At 27.5% G+C, this 12,978-nt stretch overlaps 1 protein-coding gene across 1 annotated transcript in view; it reads right to left on the bottom strand.

Moving 5' to 3' along the window:
* The window catches only part of LOC119612470 (protein alan shepard-like), a gene marked incomplete at its 5' end in the record, with an annotated part of 18,744 nt that extends 10,149 nt beyond the window's left edge, over window positions 1–8,595 (bottom strand). The window contains one exon of the mRNA XM_037968278.1: window positions 8,230–8,595. Within this exon, the coding sequence (XP_037824206.1) occupies window positions 8,230–8,595 (366 nt within the window). The remainder of the gene's footprint in view (window positions 1–8,229) is intronic.
* Between the last annotated feature and the right edge of the window lie 4,383 nt (window positions 8,596–12,978).

Here is a 12,978-nt window from a genome sequence, read left to right as displayed (position 1 = left end):
CATGACTTAATGATTATACAAAGCAATTCATGACCTAATGATTACACAAAGTAATTCATTACTTATTGACTACACAAAGTAATTCATGACTTAATGATTACTAATTCAATACTAAATGATTACGCGAAGTAATTCATAATTTAATGATTACACAAAGTAATTCGTGACTTAATGGTTACACAAAGTAATTCGTGACTTAATGGTTACACAAAGTAATTCGTGACGTACTGATTACACAAAGTAATTCATTGTCAAAATTTAAATTATATGTATTTGTAATTGGAAAAACTTCAATTACAATTACTTCACATGTAACTGTAATTAAAATGTAATCATTAACCTCCCCCAGCCCGGTTTAAAAAATGTTATTTTTGGTGAAGAGGTCTATGAAAACTTTTTATTAGAACTGAACTGAACTATAGCTTTTCAGCTTACGATATCTAACTTTGGTTAATATTTTATTACAGTAGTGGTAGTTATTTGTGATGTTCTTTTTTTTGTACTTCTGTAAATAGTAGACAAGTAGTAGTAGTAGCAGTAGTAATATGAATGACTGACTGACTAAGAACAAACAGAAAATATAATAAAAAAAGTAGAGAACATGACATAAGTAGTTGTTTCCGGATTTAAGAAAATCATTTCACAAATGCATTGAGGTGAAAATACTGTAATGTATGACTTCCGTTTTAGTTATACAAAAACACACTCAGAACAGACACAAATATTATTTCAACTTTTTCTTTTCCTTTCCTACATACACGAAGTAGTAACCTTTTGAAGGTTTCTCGACATTTATATTGTTTTTAGGGTTGGTCTTCTTGAATTTTTTTTCTTTATTTTCTGCTGCGGCACAAGTCGTTAAAGTCATAAAAGACGTGTGTAGCCAAAAATTATGATGATGGTAATGATGTTGATGAGTTTTGGGGAGGTGGATGTTTGAATGAATGCTGTTAAAGAAGAACAATTTTTTTTTTTGCAAACAATAAATGTAAAGTGCTAAAGTCAAATTCCATTGATTTAGTAGTGTATGTTTTTGTTTAAATGGATGAGTTTAATTTTTTTTATTTTGATTCTAAATAGGTGATGTTTATCATTGTTTAGCAAATATGTGTCTCTCTGTATATGGTGATGTATTATACATACATATGTAAATGTCTAAGTCAATAATGAATACTAATGTGCGTGCGTGAGAGTACATGAGTGTTTTTAAACGGTTTAAATAGAAAGTGGAAAAGGAACCGAACAATGGGCCGAAATATTTTTAGCATTTTGAAATGCCGTTTAGACAGAAGGACGGACATGGGGAAATCAACTTAGGAAGTAATTAGTAGTATTTCAAAAAAGTACTTTTTTGTTAAGAAATCAAAACCATTTACTTTAAAATTTACTTAAATTTCCTTAAAACTCGAAAAACTTCATAAATAAGTCTCCCACTGTGCAATTGTATATAAAGGATGAATGAAACCTTTAAGAATAATGTCTCTCCTCTAGAGCATCAATTTTTATAGCGCTTTTAGCTTAAATTTTTCTCATTTTTTGCGCCTGACTCTAAGAATGAGTTTAAGTATATTTATTTATATTTATTTTATTTTATTTCTATAGCAAGTATTTTTATACATCTAATGTATTTATCAATGAAAATAAATGTAAGCTTGAGTAAATGTGTATACTGGGTGGGTATATGTATGTATGCGAAGTAAATGTGTATGTTTGAGTCTATATGTGCTTAGGATTTATTTTAACAGATAAATAAACATTAAAACCCATTTAAACGTATTATTTTATATTATTTGTGCCTATTTTGACTTTTTACAGTTACACAGACAGACAGACAGTCATACAGACATACAAACAGCCAGTCAGCCATGCTATTTAAGCTAAAATGAAGGAATTTCTTTTATTATCACAACAAAAGTCTAAGCCGGGTCAAATGAAGAAAAAATAAAGTACATACATATTTGTATTTATGTTTTGAAATGTGTTCAATGCATTAAATTGATATTAAAGTAATAAGAATGAAGAATGAAAAGTATCATAAATTTGACAAAACAAATACATACATGTGTTGCCATTTTCTTTATAATAATGAATAAAGAAATGTAGAGAAAAATGAGACTTGCTGTTGATACTTTAGCGTTTACAAGGCCAGATTATTTAAAAGAATGAACTGTAATGCATTCAATTTGTTGGAACAAATTTTTCTATAATAACTAGTCTTGTAAAGACTCTTTCTAAAACAGTTATGCATAGGCACTTGCCTAGAGACAACAGTCTGGCAAAGATAATTTTCCACAGAAAACTATATTGCAAAGACACTTGTCCATATAAAACAGTCTTGCAAAGACACTTGTCTGTAGAATGCCCTCTTGTAAAGATACTTGTCCATAGAAAACAGTCTTGCAAAGAAAATTTAGCAAAGTTATCAGTCTCTAGAAAACAGTCTCGTAAAGACTGTCTATAGACAATAGTCTTACAAAGATACATTTCCTTAGACAAGTCACTTGTCTATTGACACTAGTCTTGTAAAAACACTTACCTATAGAAAACAGTCTTGCAAAGACAGTCGTCTAAAGAAAACAATCTTGCAATGATAATTGTCCATAGAATACAGTCTTGCCAGACACTTGCCTATAGAAAACAATCTGACAAAGATATCTGCAAAGTCTTGCAAATACAGCCTTACAACGACCCTTGTGTTGCACTTGTCTATAGAAAGTAGTCTTGCAAAGACACTTGTCTGTAGATAACACTCTTGCAATGACTTTTGTCAAAAGAGAGTACTTTATAGCGAAAGATCTTGCAAGTACATCTATTTATCTATTTATTTATCTATTTATTTATTTATTTATCTATCTATCTATCTATCTATCTATCTATCTATCTATCTATCTATCTATCTATCTATCTATCTATCTATCTATCTATCTATTCTATCTATCTATCTATCTATCTATCTATCTATCTATCTATCTATCTATCTATCTATCTATCTATCTATCTATCTATCTATCTATCTATCTATCTATCTTATCTATCTATCTATCTATCTATCTATCTATCTATCTATCTATCTATCTATCTATCTATCTATCTATCTATCTATCTATCTATCTATCTATCTATCTATCTATCTATCTATCTATCTATCTATCTATCTATCTATCTATCTATCTATCTATCTATCTATCTATCTATCTATCTATCTATCTATCTATCTATCTATCTATCTATCTATCTATCTATCTATCTATCTATCTATCTATCTATCTATCTATCTATCTATCTATCTATCTATCTATCTATCTATCTATCTATCTATCTATCTATCTATCTATCTATCTATCTATCTATCTATCTATCTATCTAATCTATCTATCTATCTATCTATCTATCTATCTATCTATCTATCTATCTATCTATCTATCTATCTATCTATCTATCTATCTATCTATCTATCTATCTATCTATCTATCTATCTATCTATCTATCTATCTATCTATCTATCTATCTATCTATCTATCTATCTATCTATCTATCTATCTATCTATCTATCTATCTATCTATCTATCTATCTATCTATCTATCTATCTATCTATCTATCTATCTATCTATCTATCTATCTATCTATCTATCTATCTATCTATCTATCTATCTATCTATCTATCTATCTATCTATCTATCTATCTATCTATCTATCTATCTATCTATCTATCTATCTATCTATCTATCTATCTATCTATCTATCTATCTATCTATCTATCTATCTATCTATCTATCTATCTATCTATCTATCTATCTATCTATCTATCTATCTATCTATCTATCTATCTATCTATCTATCTATCTATCTATCTATCTATCTATCTATCTATCTATCTATCTATCTATCTATCTATCTATCTATCTATCTATCTATCTATCTATCTATCTATCTATCTATCTATCTATCTCATCTATCTATCTCTATCTATCTATCTATCTATCTATCTATCTATCTATCTATCTATCTATCTATCTATCTATCTATCTATCTATCTATCTATCTATCTATCTATCTATCTATCTATCTATCTATCTATCTTATCTATCTATCTATCTATCTATCTATCATATCTATCTATCTATCTATCTATCTATCTAATCTATCTATCTATCTATCTATCTATCTATCTATCTATCTATCTATCTATCTATCTATCTATCTATCTATCTATCTATCTATCTATCTATCTATCTATCTATCTATCTATATATCTATATATCTATCTATCTACCTATCTATCTATCTACATATCTAAATATCTTTACAAGATATATCTTGTAAAGATAGAATCAGGTCTTGCAAACACTCAAGTCAATGGATAAATTTATTGGAAATACATTTTACTATAGTAACTAGTCTTGCAAATACATTTATCTGCATAATAGTGTCTGCATATAAGACTTGTTTGTATTTGCAAGCCTTGCAAAAGCAAAAGTTAATGAAAAGATTTATTGCAAATACACTTTACTATAGTGAATGGTCTTGTAAATACATTTGTCTGCATAAAAGTATCTGGCAAATACACATGTTTTAAGATACAGTTAATGAAAAACTTTTCTTTATGTGTTCAGATTTGTTAAATAAATCACTACTTTGCAGCTCTGCTTCTAATATATATATATATATGTATATAGACACTGACATCTATCCAAGAACTTACAAGACATTTTATTATTATCGAAATGAATGAATAATAGAATGAAATATAAGAATGAACATAAATAAATATATAGTACATACACATACATATTTTCATACATACATATGTATGCGAAGTAAAATAAGTAAAAATTTATTTACATTTGTATAATTTTATTTATCCATTACTCGTATAACATTCATTGACTTCTATTAACACATGATGTTCTTTTTAGTGCGAAAAAAACATTAAAATGCTAAGTAAGGTTATAAAAAGCTATACAATCATACAATCAATAATGATTTAAAGTAGTGCTAGGAAAAGAACGAAAAGGAACTATAGAAAAGGATGAGAAGGAATTTAATATGAAAAGTACTCTTACAGGAGAATAACAATAATTTACACTTTTTTATAGGGAACTATGGAAGGGGAAGAAAAAAAATGTTAATAAGGATTATTTTTTAACATTTTTAGGTCTCTTTAGTTTCTTATAGAAATTTTCTGTTAATAATGTCAATTTTAACATTTCATTAAAAAAAACTAAAAAATATCTCCAACAAAAAAAAAAAAAAAAACTTTTATTCCATCAAAATACTTCCAACAGTTTTACAGAGGCTTTTTTTACATCACATCATATGACTTTTGCAAAAGACTCAAAACAAAAAACCCAACTTTGCTTTCAAACAATATTATGACAACAGCAATCGAGCTTTGCAGCAACAACTTTTTTTCATTTTCCTTATTAAAAAAAATGTAATGTACTCTTTATAGAAAAACAAAATATGCCGCTGAGTTTATGAGGAAAGATTTTTTTTTCAAAATTTAAATAATAAAAAAATTTACAAACTGTGTTTATATTAAAAAAGTTTTTATTGTAAGTTACGCCTACTGTTCACTGAAAAAAGCTTTACAAACAAAATTAATTTACACAAGAAGGTACAAGTTGAAGAGGATTGACAATTGTTGGGAAGTTCATATCTTGTTTTTTTTTCGAAATTTTAATGGTTCAATTAATATTTGCATATTATTTAGTTTAAAACACCTACAACTACTTAGTGGTAGTAATCGAGAACATTTTTTTAAGTATTAAAATAAAATTTTTAAAAAAGAGAAATGTTTTGTAAAGACTCATGTGGATAGAAATAAGTCTTGCAAAGACTTTTCTCTATAGAACTGAATCTTTCAAATATACGTATCTATCGAATTGAGTCTTTCATAGACAGTCGAAAACAGAAACGAATTTTAAGAAGACAAAGAAACGAGTTTTGCAAAGTCTATCGTGTTTAGAAACGAGTCGTTTAAAGACGCTTGTCTAAGGAAACGAGTCCTGTAGAAAAGGCACTTGCATACAAACGAGTCTTGCAAATACATTCGTATATAAAACGAGTCTTGTAAAGTTTCTTGTCTTTAGAAATTAGTTTTGCAAAGATGTTGCCTAAAAAAACGAGTCTTGTAAAGTTTATAGAAACCAGACTTGCAACACACTTTTCTATATATGAGACTTACAAAATCTCTTGCCTGTAGAAACGAAAGAAACATTTCTATATAAAAAAGACTTGTAAATACAATTGTCTATATAAACAAGACTTGCAAATACCCTAGTATAAAGAAACGAGTCTTGTAAACACATGTCTATAGAAGCGAGTCTTGTAATGAGAATCATCTACAGAAACGACTCTTGCAAAGATGTTTTTTGAAGTCTCTTGTGTCTTTAGAAATGCGACGTATAAAGACACATGCCAATGAAATCGAGTCTTGCAAATAAAATTGTTCATGTTAAATGTACTTGTCTTGTAAAAACACTTGTACATAAAACAAGTCTTGTAAAGTCCGTTATTTATAGAATTTAGTCTTGCAAAGACTTTTGCTTCTAGAAACGAGTTCTTCCATAGACAGAAGTCTTGCAAAGGAAGGAGTCTTGCAAATATGTTTGTTCATAGAAACAAGTCTTGTAAAGTCTGTTGTCTATAGAATTTAGTCATGCAAATACTATTTCTTCTTGAAACAAGCCTTGCAAGGATAGCAGTCTGTAGAGAAGAGTTTTACAAAGTCTCTAATGTATATAGAAGTTAATTCACAATTTTCTATATAATCGATTCCTTCATAGACAGAAGTTTTGCAAAGAATGGAGTCTTGCAAAGATGTTTGTTCATAGAAACTAGATTTTGGAAGACTCTGTTCTAGAAACGAGTCGTTTAAATAAACTTATCAATGTAAACGAATCCTGCAAATGAAACTTTCTGTAGAAAAGACACTTGTATACAACTGAGTCTTGTAAACACTCTTGTATGTATATTCAGGCAAAGTCTTCTGTCTAAATAACAAGTTTTGTAAAGATATTTATCTAAAGAAAAGTGTTGGGCAAAATCTCTTGTGTAAAGAAATTAGTCGAGTCAAGACACTTTTCCATAGAAATAAGTCTTGAAAATGCAATTATTGCCTAAAGAAACGAGTCTTGCAAAATCTCTTGTCTATAGAAACGATAAGTGCAAAGATACAATGATATGAGTCTGGCAAAGAGATTTGCCTGTAGAACGATTCCTGTAAATATATTTAAACAGTAGAAGATTGTTTTGCAATTTAATTGTATGTAGAAGAGACCCTTGTATAAAATCAAGTCTTGTAAATACTTTTGTTTCAACAAATTAGTCTTGCAAAGTCATTTCTTTATAGAAATTAGTCTTGTAATGGCAATTGCCTAAAGAAACTTGTTTTGCAAGGTCTTTTGTCTATAGAAACTAGTCTTGCAAAGACGCTTGTTAACACGACCCTTGCAAATACATTTGTATATAAAAATGAGTCTTGCAAAGACACTTGTCTATAGAAATGCGTCTGGCAAAGAGATTTGTCTATAGAAACGCGATTTTGTAAGTCGAATAATGCTTTGCAAGAGACCCTTGTATGAAATCAAGTCTTGTAAATACTTTTGTCTAAAATTAGAATTGTAATGGCAATTACGTAAAGAAACTTGTCTTGCAAGGTCATTTGTCTATTGAAACTAGTCTTGCAAAGACGCTTGTAAACACGATCCTTGCAAATACATTTGTATATAAAAATGAGTCTTGCAAAGACACTTGTCTATAGAAATGCGTCTGGAAAAGAAATTTGTCTATAGAATCGAGATTTTGTAATGGCAGTTGCTAATAGAAACGAGTCTTGCAAAGTCTTTTTTTGGTCTATGCAAACTGGTCTTGCAAAAACGCTTATAGAAACTACACTTGTAAAGATCAGAAAAATACACTTTTACAGAAACGAGTCTCTTAAAAAAGGTCTTGTAAGGTCTCTTTTCTATAGAATTGGGTCTTGCAAAGACATTTTTACATAAAAAAGTCTTGTAAACAAATTTATCCGAAGAAACGAGGCATAGAGAAAATAATACATTTGCTATAGAAACGAGCCTTGTAAAGTTCACGAAATAAAGCTCTTTTTCAATCTAAACACGTTTTAACAAAGTTTAAGAAGATCCAACCACAGATTCAATATTTTGTGAGTCCCATTTATTATTCATATTCAAAATCAATAAAAAAAATAGATTTTTCTCACTTACCGTTGTTGTTGCTGGTGTAGTTGTTGTATGCGGAGTATATGCAGCATAGGCTGGTTGAGGCAATGGAGCCGTATAACGATAGGCCTGTTGAGCAACAGCGGCAGCAGCAGCTGCAGCGGCTGCAGCTGGTGTATAACCTTGAGGGGTCCAGGTGGCGCCACGATATTGAGCACCAGCTAAGCCACCGGCAGCGGCTGCAGCAGCAGCGGCAACAGCTGTTGCTGGACTAGTCATGGCTGGTGGTCGAGGAGCCCCTTTTAAAGTGACCGTAGGAGCTGGGGGCGGAGCTCCCGGAAAGACGTTACGCGGTGGTGGAGGTGGTACAGCTGCTGTAACAGTAGCGGCGGTTGGGGTGGAAGAACTTCCCTAAAAAAAGAAGAAAAATTTCGGAAGAACAATTATTAGTTTTGTTTTATTTTGAAAAAAAAGAAACAAATCTTTTCTATTGACCGTTTTAACTCATGTTTTCGAAATTGACCTAGAGAAATGTAATTACATATACAAACATTGGCAATGTTTGGTTTAAACATGTTTGCCGTTGTTGTTCTATCAAGCTTTTTGGCAAATGTGTTTTACCTACTTGTTTTTCTTCAGCTGCACTACCATGTTTTTATCTCAATGTATAACATGATTTTACCGTTTAGAAAGAAAGTGTATCCCTCGTAATACATGGCATCGTGCGCCCTCAACCACTTGGAAAAATGAAAAGTATTGTTACAGCAACGATTTTCTACATGCAATTTCCTGTTTCGACATTTGCCATTTTACCACTATATCAACTTTTATATACATACATAACTATGTATATATATCTACGATTCCTAGGTTACACTATTACAATTACACATACATTTGGAAAATATGCTCTTGTTTTTAAACGGCAGTTGTAATGACAGCGAGTGGGCGGTATCTTTTACTGGTTGACTGCTCCATTGCCTTATTGTATTTAGTTGTTGCATACCGATTGCAACAATGCAACTCAATTCAACTACTACATACATACATTGTAAAGCAGAGAGAAAAAACTACAGATTTTGTAAAATTTTTTTCAGCTGAACAACTGCCTCACACAAACAAGTTACAAAACAAATACAGAACAATTGAGAGGACAAAATTTCTAATAAAATCTGTGTTTTTTTTTTTTTGGTATTTTTTTAGCGACCGATAACGAAAATATTATTTAGTTTCTGTTGTTATTAAAGACTTATCTTCTGGTTATTTATTTTTACCGAACTTCCGTTGACCAGTTCTTTAGCTGTATGTGTAATAATGAAAAATAACTTTAGCAAAAACACCATTTCTTTAAATCGAACATTGAGTGACAAAAAACAATTTGACCAAAAATTTTTTACAAAAGAAAATTTGATAAAAATTTTCTGCAAAATAAAATTTTATCAAATATTTCTATAGAAAAAAGTTTGACCGAAAATTTTCTATAAAAAGAAAATTTGACCGAAAATTTTCTATAAAAAGAAAATTTGATCGAAAATTTTCTATAAAAATAAAATTTTGACCGAAAATTTTCTATAAAAATAACATTTTGACCGAAAATTTTCTATAAAAATTAAAATTTGACCGAAAATTTTCTATAAAAATTAAATTTTGACAGAAAATTTTCTATAAAAATTAAATTTTGACAGAAAATTTTCTATAAAAATAAAATTTTGACCGAAAATTTTCTATAAAAATAACATTTTGACCGAAAATTTTTTATAAAAATAAAATTTGTTTGAACATTTTCTATAAAAAGAAAATTTGATTGAACATTTTCTATAAAAAGAAAATTTAATTGAACATTTTCTATAAAAACAAAATTTGATTGAATATTTTCTATAAAAATAAAATTTTGACCGAAAATTTTCTACAAAAATAAAATTTTGACCGAAAAATTTTTATAAAAATACAATTTTGACCGAAAATGTTCTATAAGACTAATATTATGACCGAAAATTTTCTATAAAAAGAAAATTTTACCGAAAATGTTCTATAAAGAGAAAATTTACCATAAAAAAAATTTGATCGAAAATTTTCCATAAAAAGAAAATTTTCTATAAAAAGAAAATTTGATCGAAAATTTTCTATAAAAAGAAGTTTTGATCGAAAATTTTCTATAAAAAGAAAATTTGATCGAAAATTTTCTATAAAAAGAAAATATGATCGAAAATTTTCTATAAAAAGAAAATTTGATCGAAAATTTTCTACAAAAAGAAAATTTGATCGAAAATGTTCTATAAAAAGAAAATTTGATCGAGAATTTTCTATAAAAAGAAAATTTGATCAAAAAGTTTCTATAAAAAGAAAATTTGATCGAAAATTTTCTATAAAAAGAAAAATTGATCGAAAATTTTCTATAAAAAGAAAAATTGATCGAAAATTTTCTACAAAAAGAAAATTTCAATCGAATATAACTTTCACAAATGGTGTAAATAAGCATCAAAATTTCAAGGTAATTTGGCCAATGTTGGGAGAAATAAAAATGTCTATGTGTCCGTTTGTGTAACATACATATTCATGACAATCTCTAAATTGCCGCTTAAAATATTTTCATGTTTAAACTGCAAAATTATTTAGCCAATACGAGAAAGCGTGATTCTTTCTGCTTTCATGTAGCAGACCGTGTGTGGTGAGCAAAAATTTTGTTAACAAATGTTGTGTTTCATTTTCAACAACTGCATTTGTAATCAACATCAAGAACAGATAAAATTGCATACACATATAGTACATTTACAATAAACTAATGCAATGCTTACAACGTACATGTGCAGTAGGGTGGTCTGCTATGTATTAAACTCTACTATGACAAATGATAATATCGATTCCTTCAAAAAGACGCCACCCTACTGATGCTATATTTGTATCTATGCTAGAATCATGTACAACGCTTGATGCTCTTTTAAAACGGAAATTGTAGACAAAAAGTTGAAGCAAAAAAAAAAAAAAAAAAAATGCCAAAAAAAACCTGCAACAGCTAAAAGGGCCAAACAATCGATTTTGGCTCAAAAAGTAGAATTTCGTGGCTATTATTGAATAAACCAATTTTGATATATAATGCAACAACTTCTGTGTTAACTACCGGTATCAGTGTCCTTGATAAATGTAAAAAAAAGGTGGTGGCATAAAGGCAGGATACTACTATAACAATGAATGTGTTCAATATAAATACAAACAATGTTTATTTTCGGCTAATAAACTGCAGTATTTTTTTAAAAGTTCAGGAAAAAGGAAAAAAAATTGTTTTTTTATTTCAAATTAGAAACATTATTTGGTTTTTCTTTATTTCTTTCTCCATGTTGTCTTCGCATAAGAATTGAATAGCAAATATTTACGATATTTATTTTTTATATGTTCTACAATAAATGATTTATTGGCCAATCATTTGATTTTAGTTTATTGATGTTATAAAAAGAAAATTAACAAAAACAAAACTATAAAATTAAAGAACGCAGTCAGAACTTAAATTTCCATAAAAAGAAAATTTAATCGAAAATTTTATATAAAAGCAGAATTTCATCAAAAATTTTCTATAAAAAGAAAATTTGATTGAAAATTTTCTATAAAAAGAAAATTTGATCGAAAATTTTCTATAAAAAAAAAATTTGATTGAAGATTTTCTATAAAAACAAAATTAAATCGAAAATTTTGTATAAAAACAAAATTTTATTGAACATTTTACTATAAAAAGAAAATTTGATTGAAAATTTTCTATAAAAAGAAAATGTAATTGAAGATTTTCTATAAAAAGAATATTTAATGGAAAATTTTCTATAAAAAGAAATTTTGATCGAACATTTTCTATAAAACGAAAATTTGATCGAACATTTTCTATAAAACGAAAATTTTATCGAAAATTTTCTATAAAACGAAAATTTGGTCGAAAATTTTCTATAAAAACAATATTTAATGGAAAATTTTCTATCAAAAGAAAATTTGATGGAAAATCTTCTATAAAAAGAAAATTTGATGGAAAATTTTCCATAAAAAGAAAATTTGATGGAAAATATTCTATAAAAAAATTTGATGGAAAATTTTCTATAAAAAGAAAATTTGATGGAAAATTTTCTATAAAAAGAAAATTTTATGGAAAATTTTCTATAAAAAGAAAATTTGATGGAAAATATTCTATAAAAAAAAATTTTATGGAAAATTTTCAATAAAAAGAAAATTTGATGGAAAATTTTCTATATAATTAAAATTTGATGGGAAAATTTCTATAAAAATAAACTTTGATGGAAAATTTTCTATAAAAAGAAACTTTGATGAAAATTTTCTATAAAAAGAAACTTTGATGGAAAATTTTCTATAAAAAGAAAATTTGATGGAAAATTTTCTATAAAAAGAAAATTTGATGGAAAATTTTCTATATAAAGAAAATTTGATGGAAAATTTTCTATAAAAAGAAAATTTGATGGAAAATTTTCTATAAAAAGAAACTTTGATGGAAAATTTTCTATAAAAAGAAACTTTGATGGAAAATTTTCTATAAAAAGAAAATTTGATCGAATATTTTCTATAAAAAGAAAATTTGATCGAAAATCTTCTATAAAAAGAAAATTTTATCGAAAATTTTCTTTTAAAAGAAAAGTAGATTGAAAGTCTTCTAAAAAATTTATCGAAAATTTTCTATAAAAAATATTATCGAAAATTTTCTAAAAAAAAAATTGTGATTGAAAAATTTTTTTAAAAAGAAAATTTGAACGAAAATTTTCTATAAAAAGAAAATTTTGACCGAAAATTTTTCTATAAAAAGAA

The sequence above is a fragment of the Lucilia sericata genome, unplaced genomic scaffold (genome assembly GCF_015586225.1).
Source record: "Lucilia sericata isolate MDLA Ls3-8-SP2 unplaced genomic scaffold, ASM1558622v1 Contig001702F_arrow, whole genome shotgun sequence".
Taxonomy (NCBI): domain Eukaryota; kingdom Metazoa; phylum Arthropoda; class Insecta; order Diptera; family Calliphoridae; genus Lucilia; species Lucilia sericata.
Note: the sequence above shows the minus strand (reverse complement) of the source record. Positions and strands in the feature narration are given on the sequence as shown.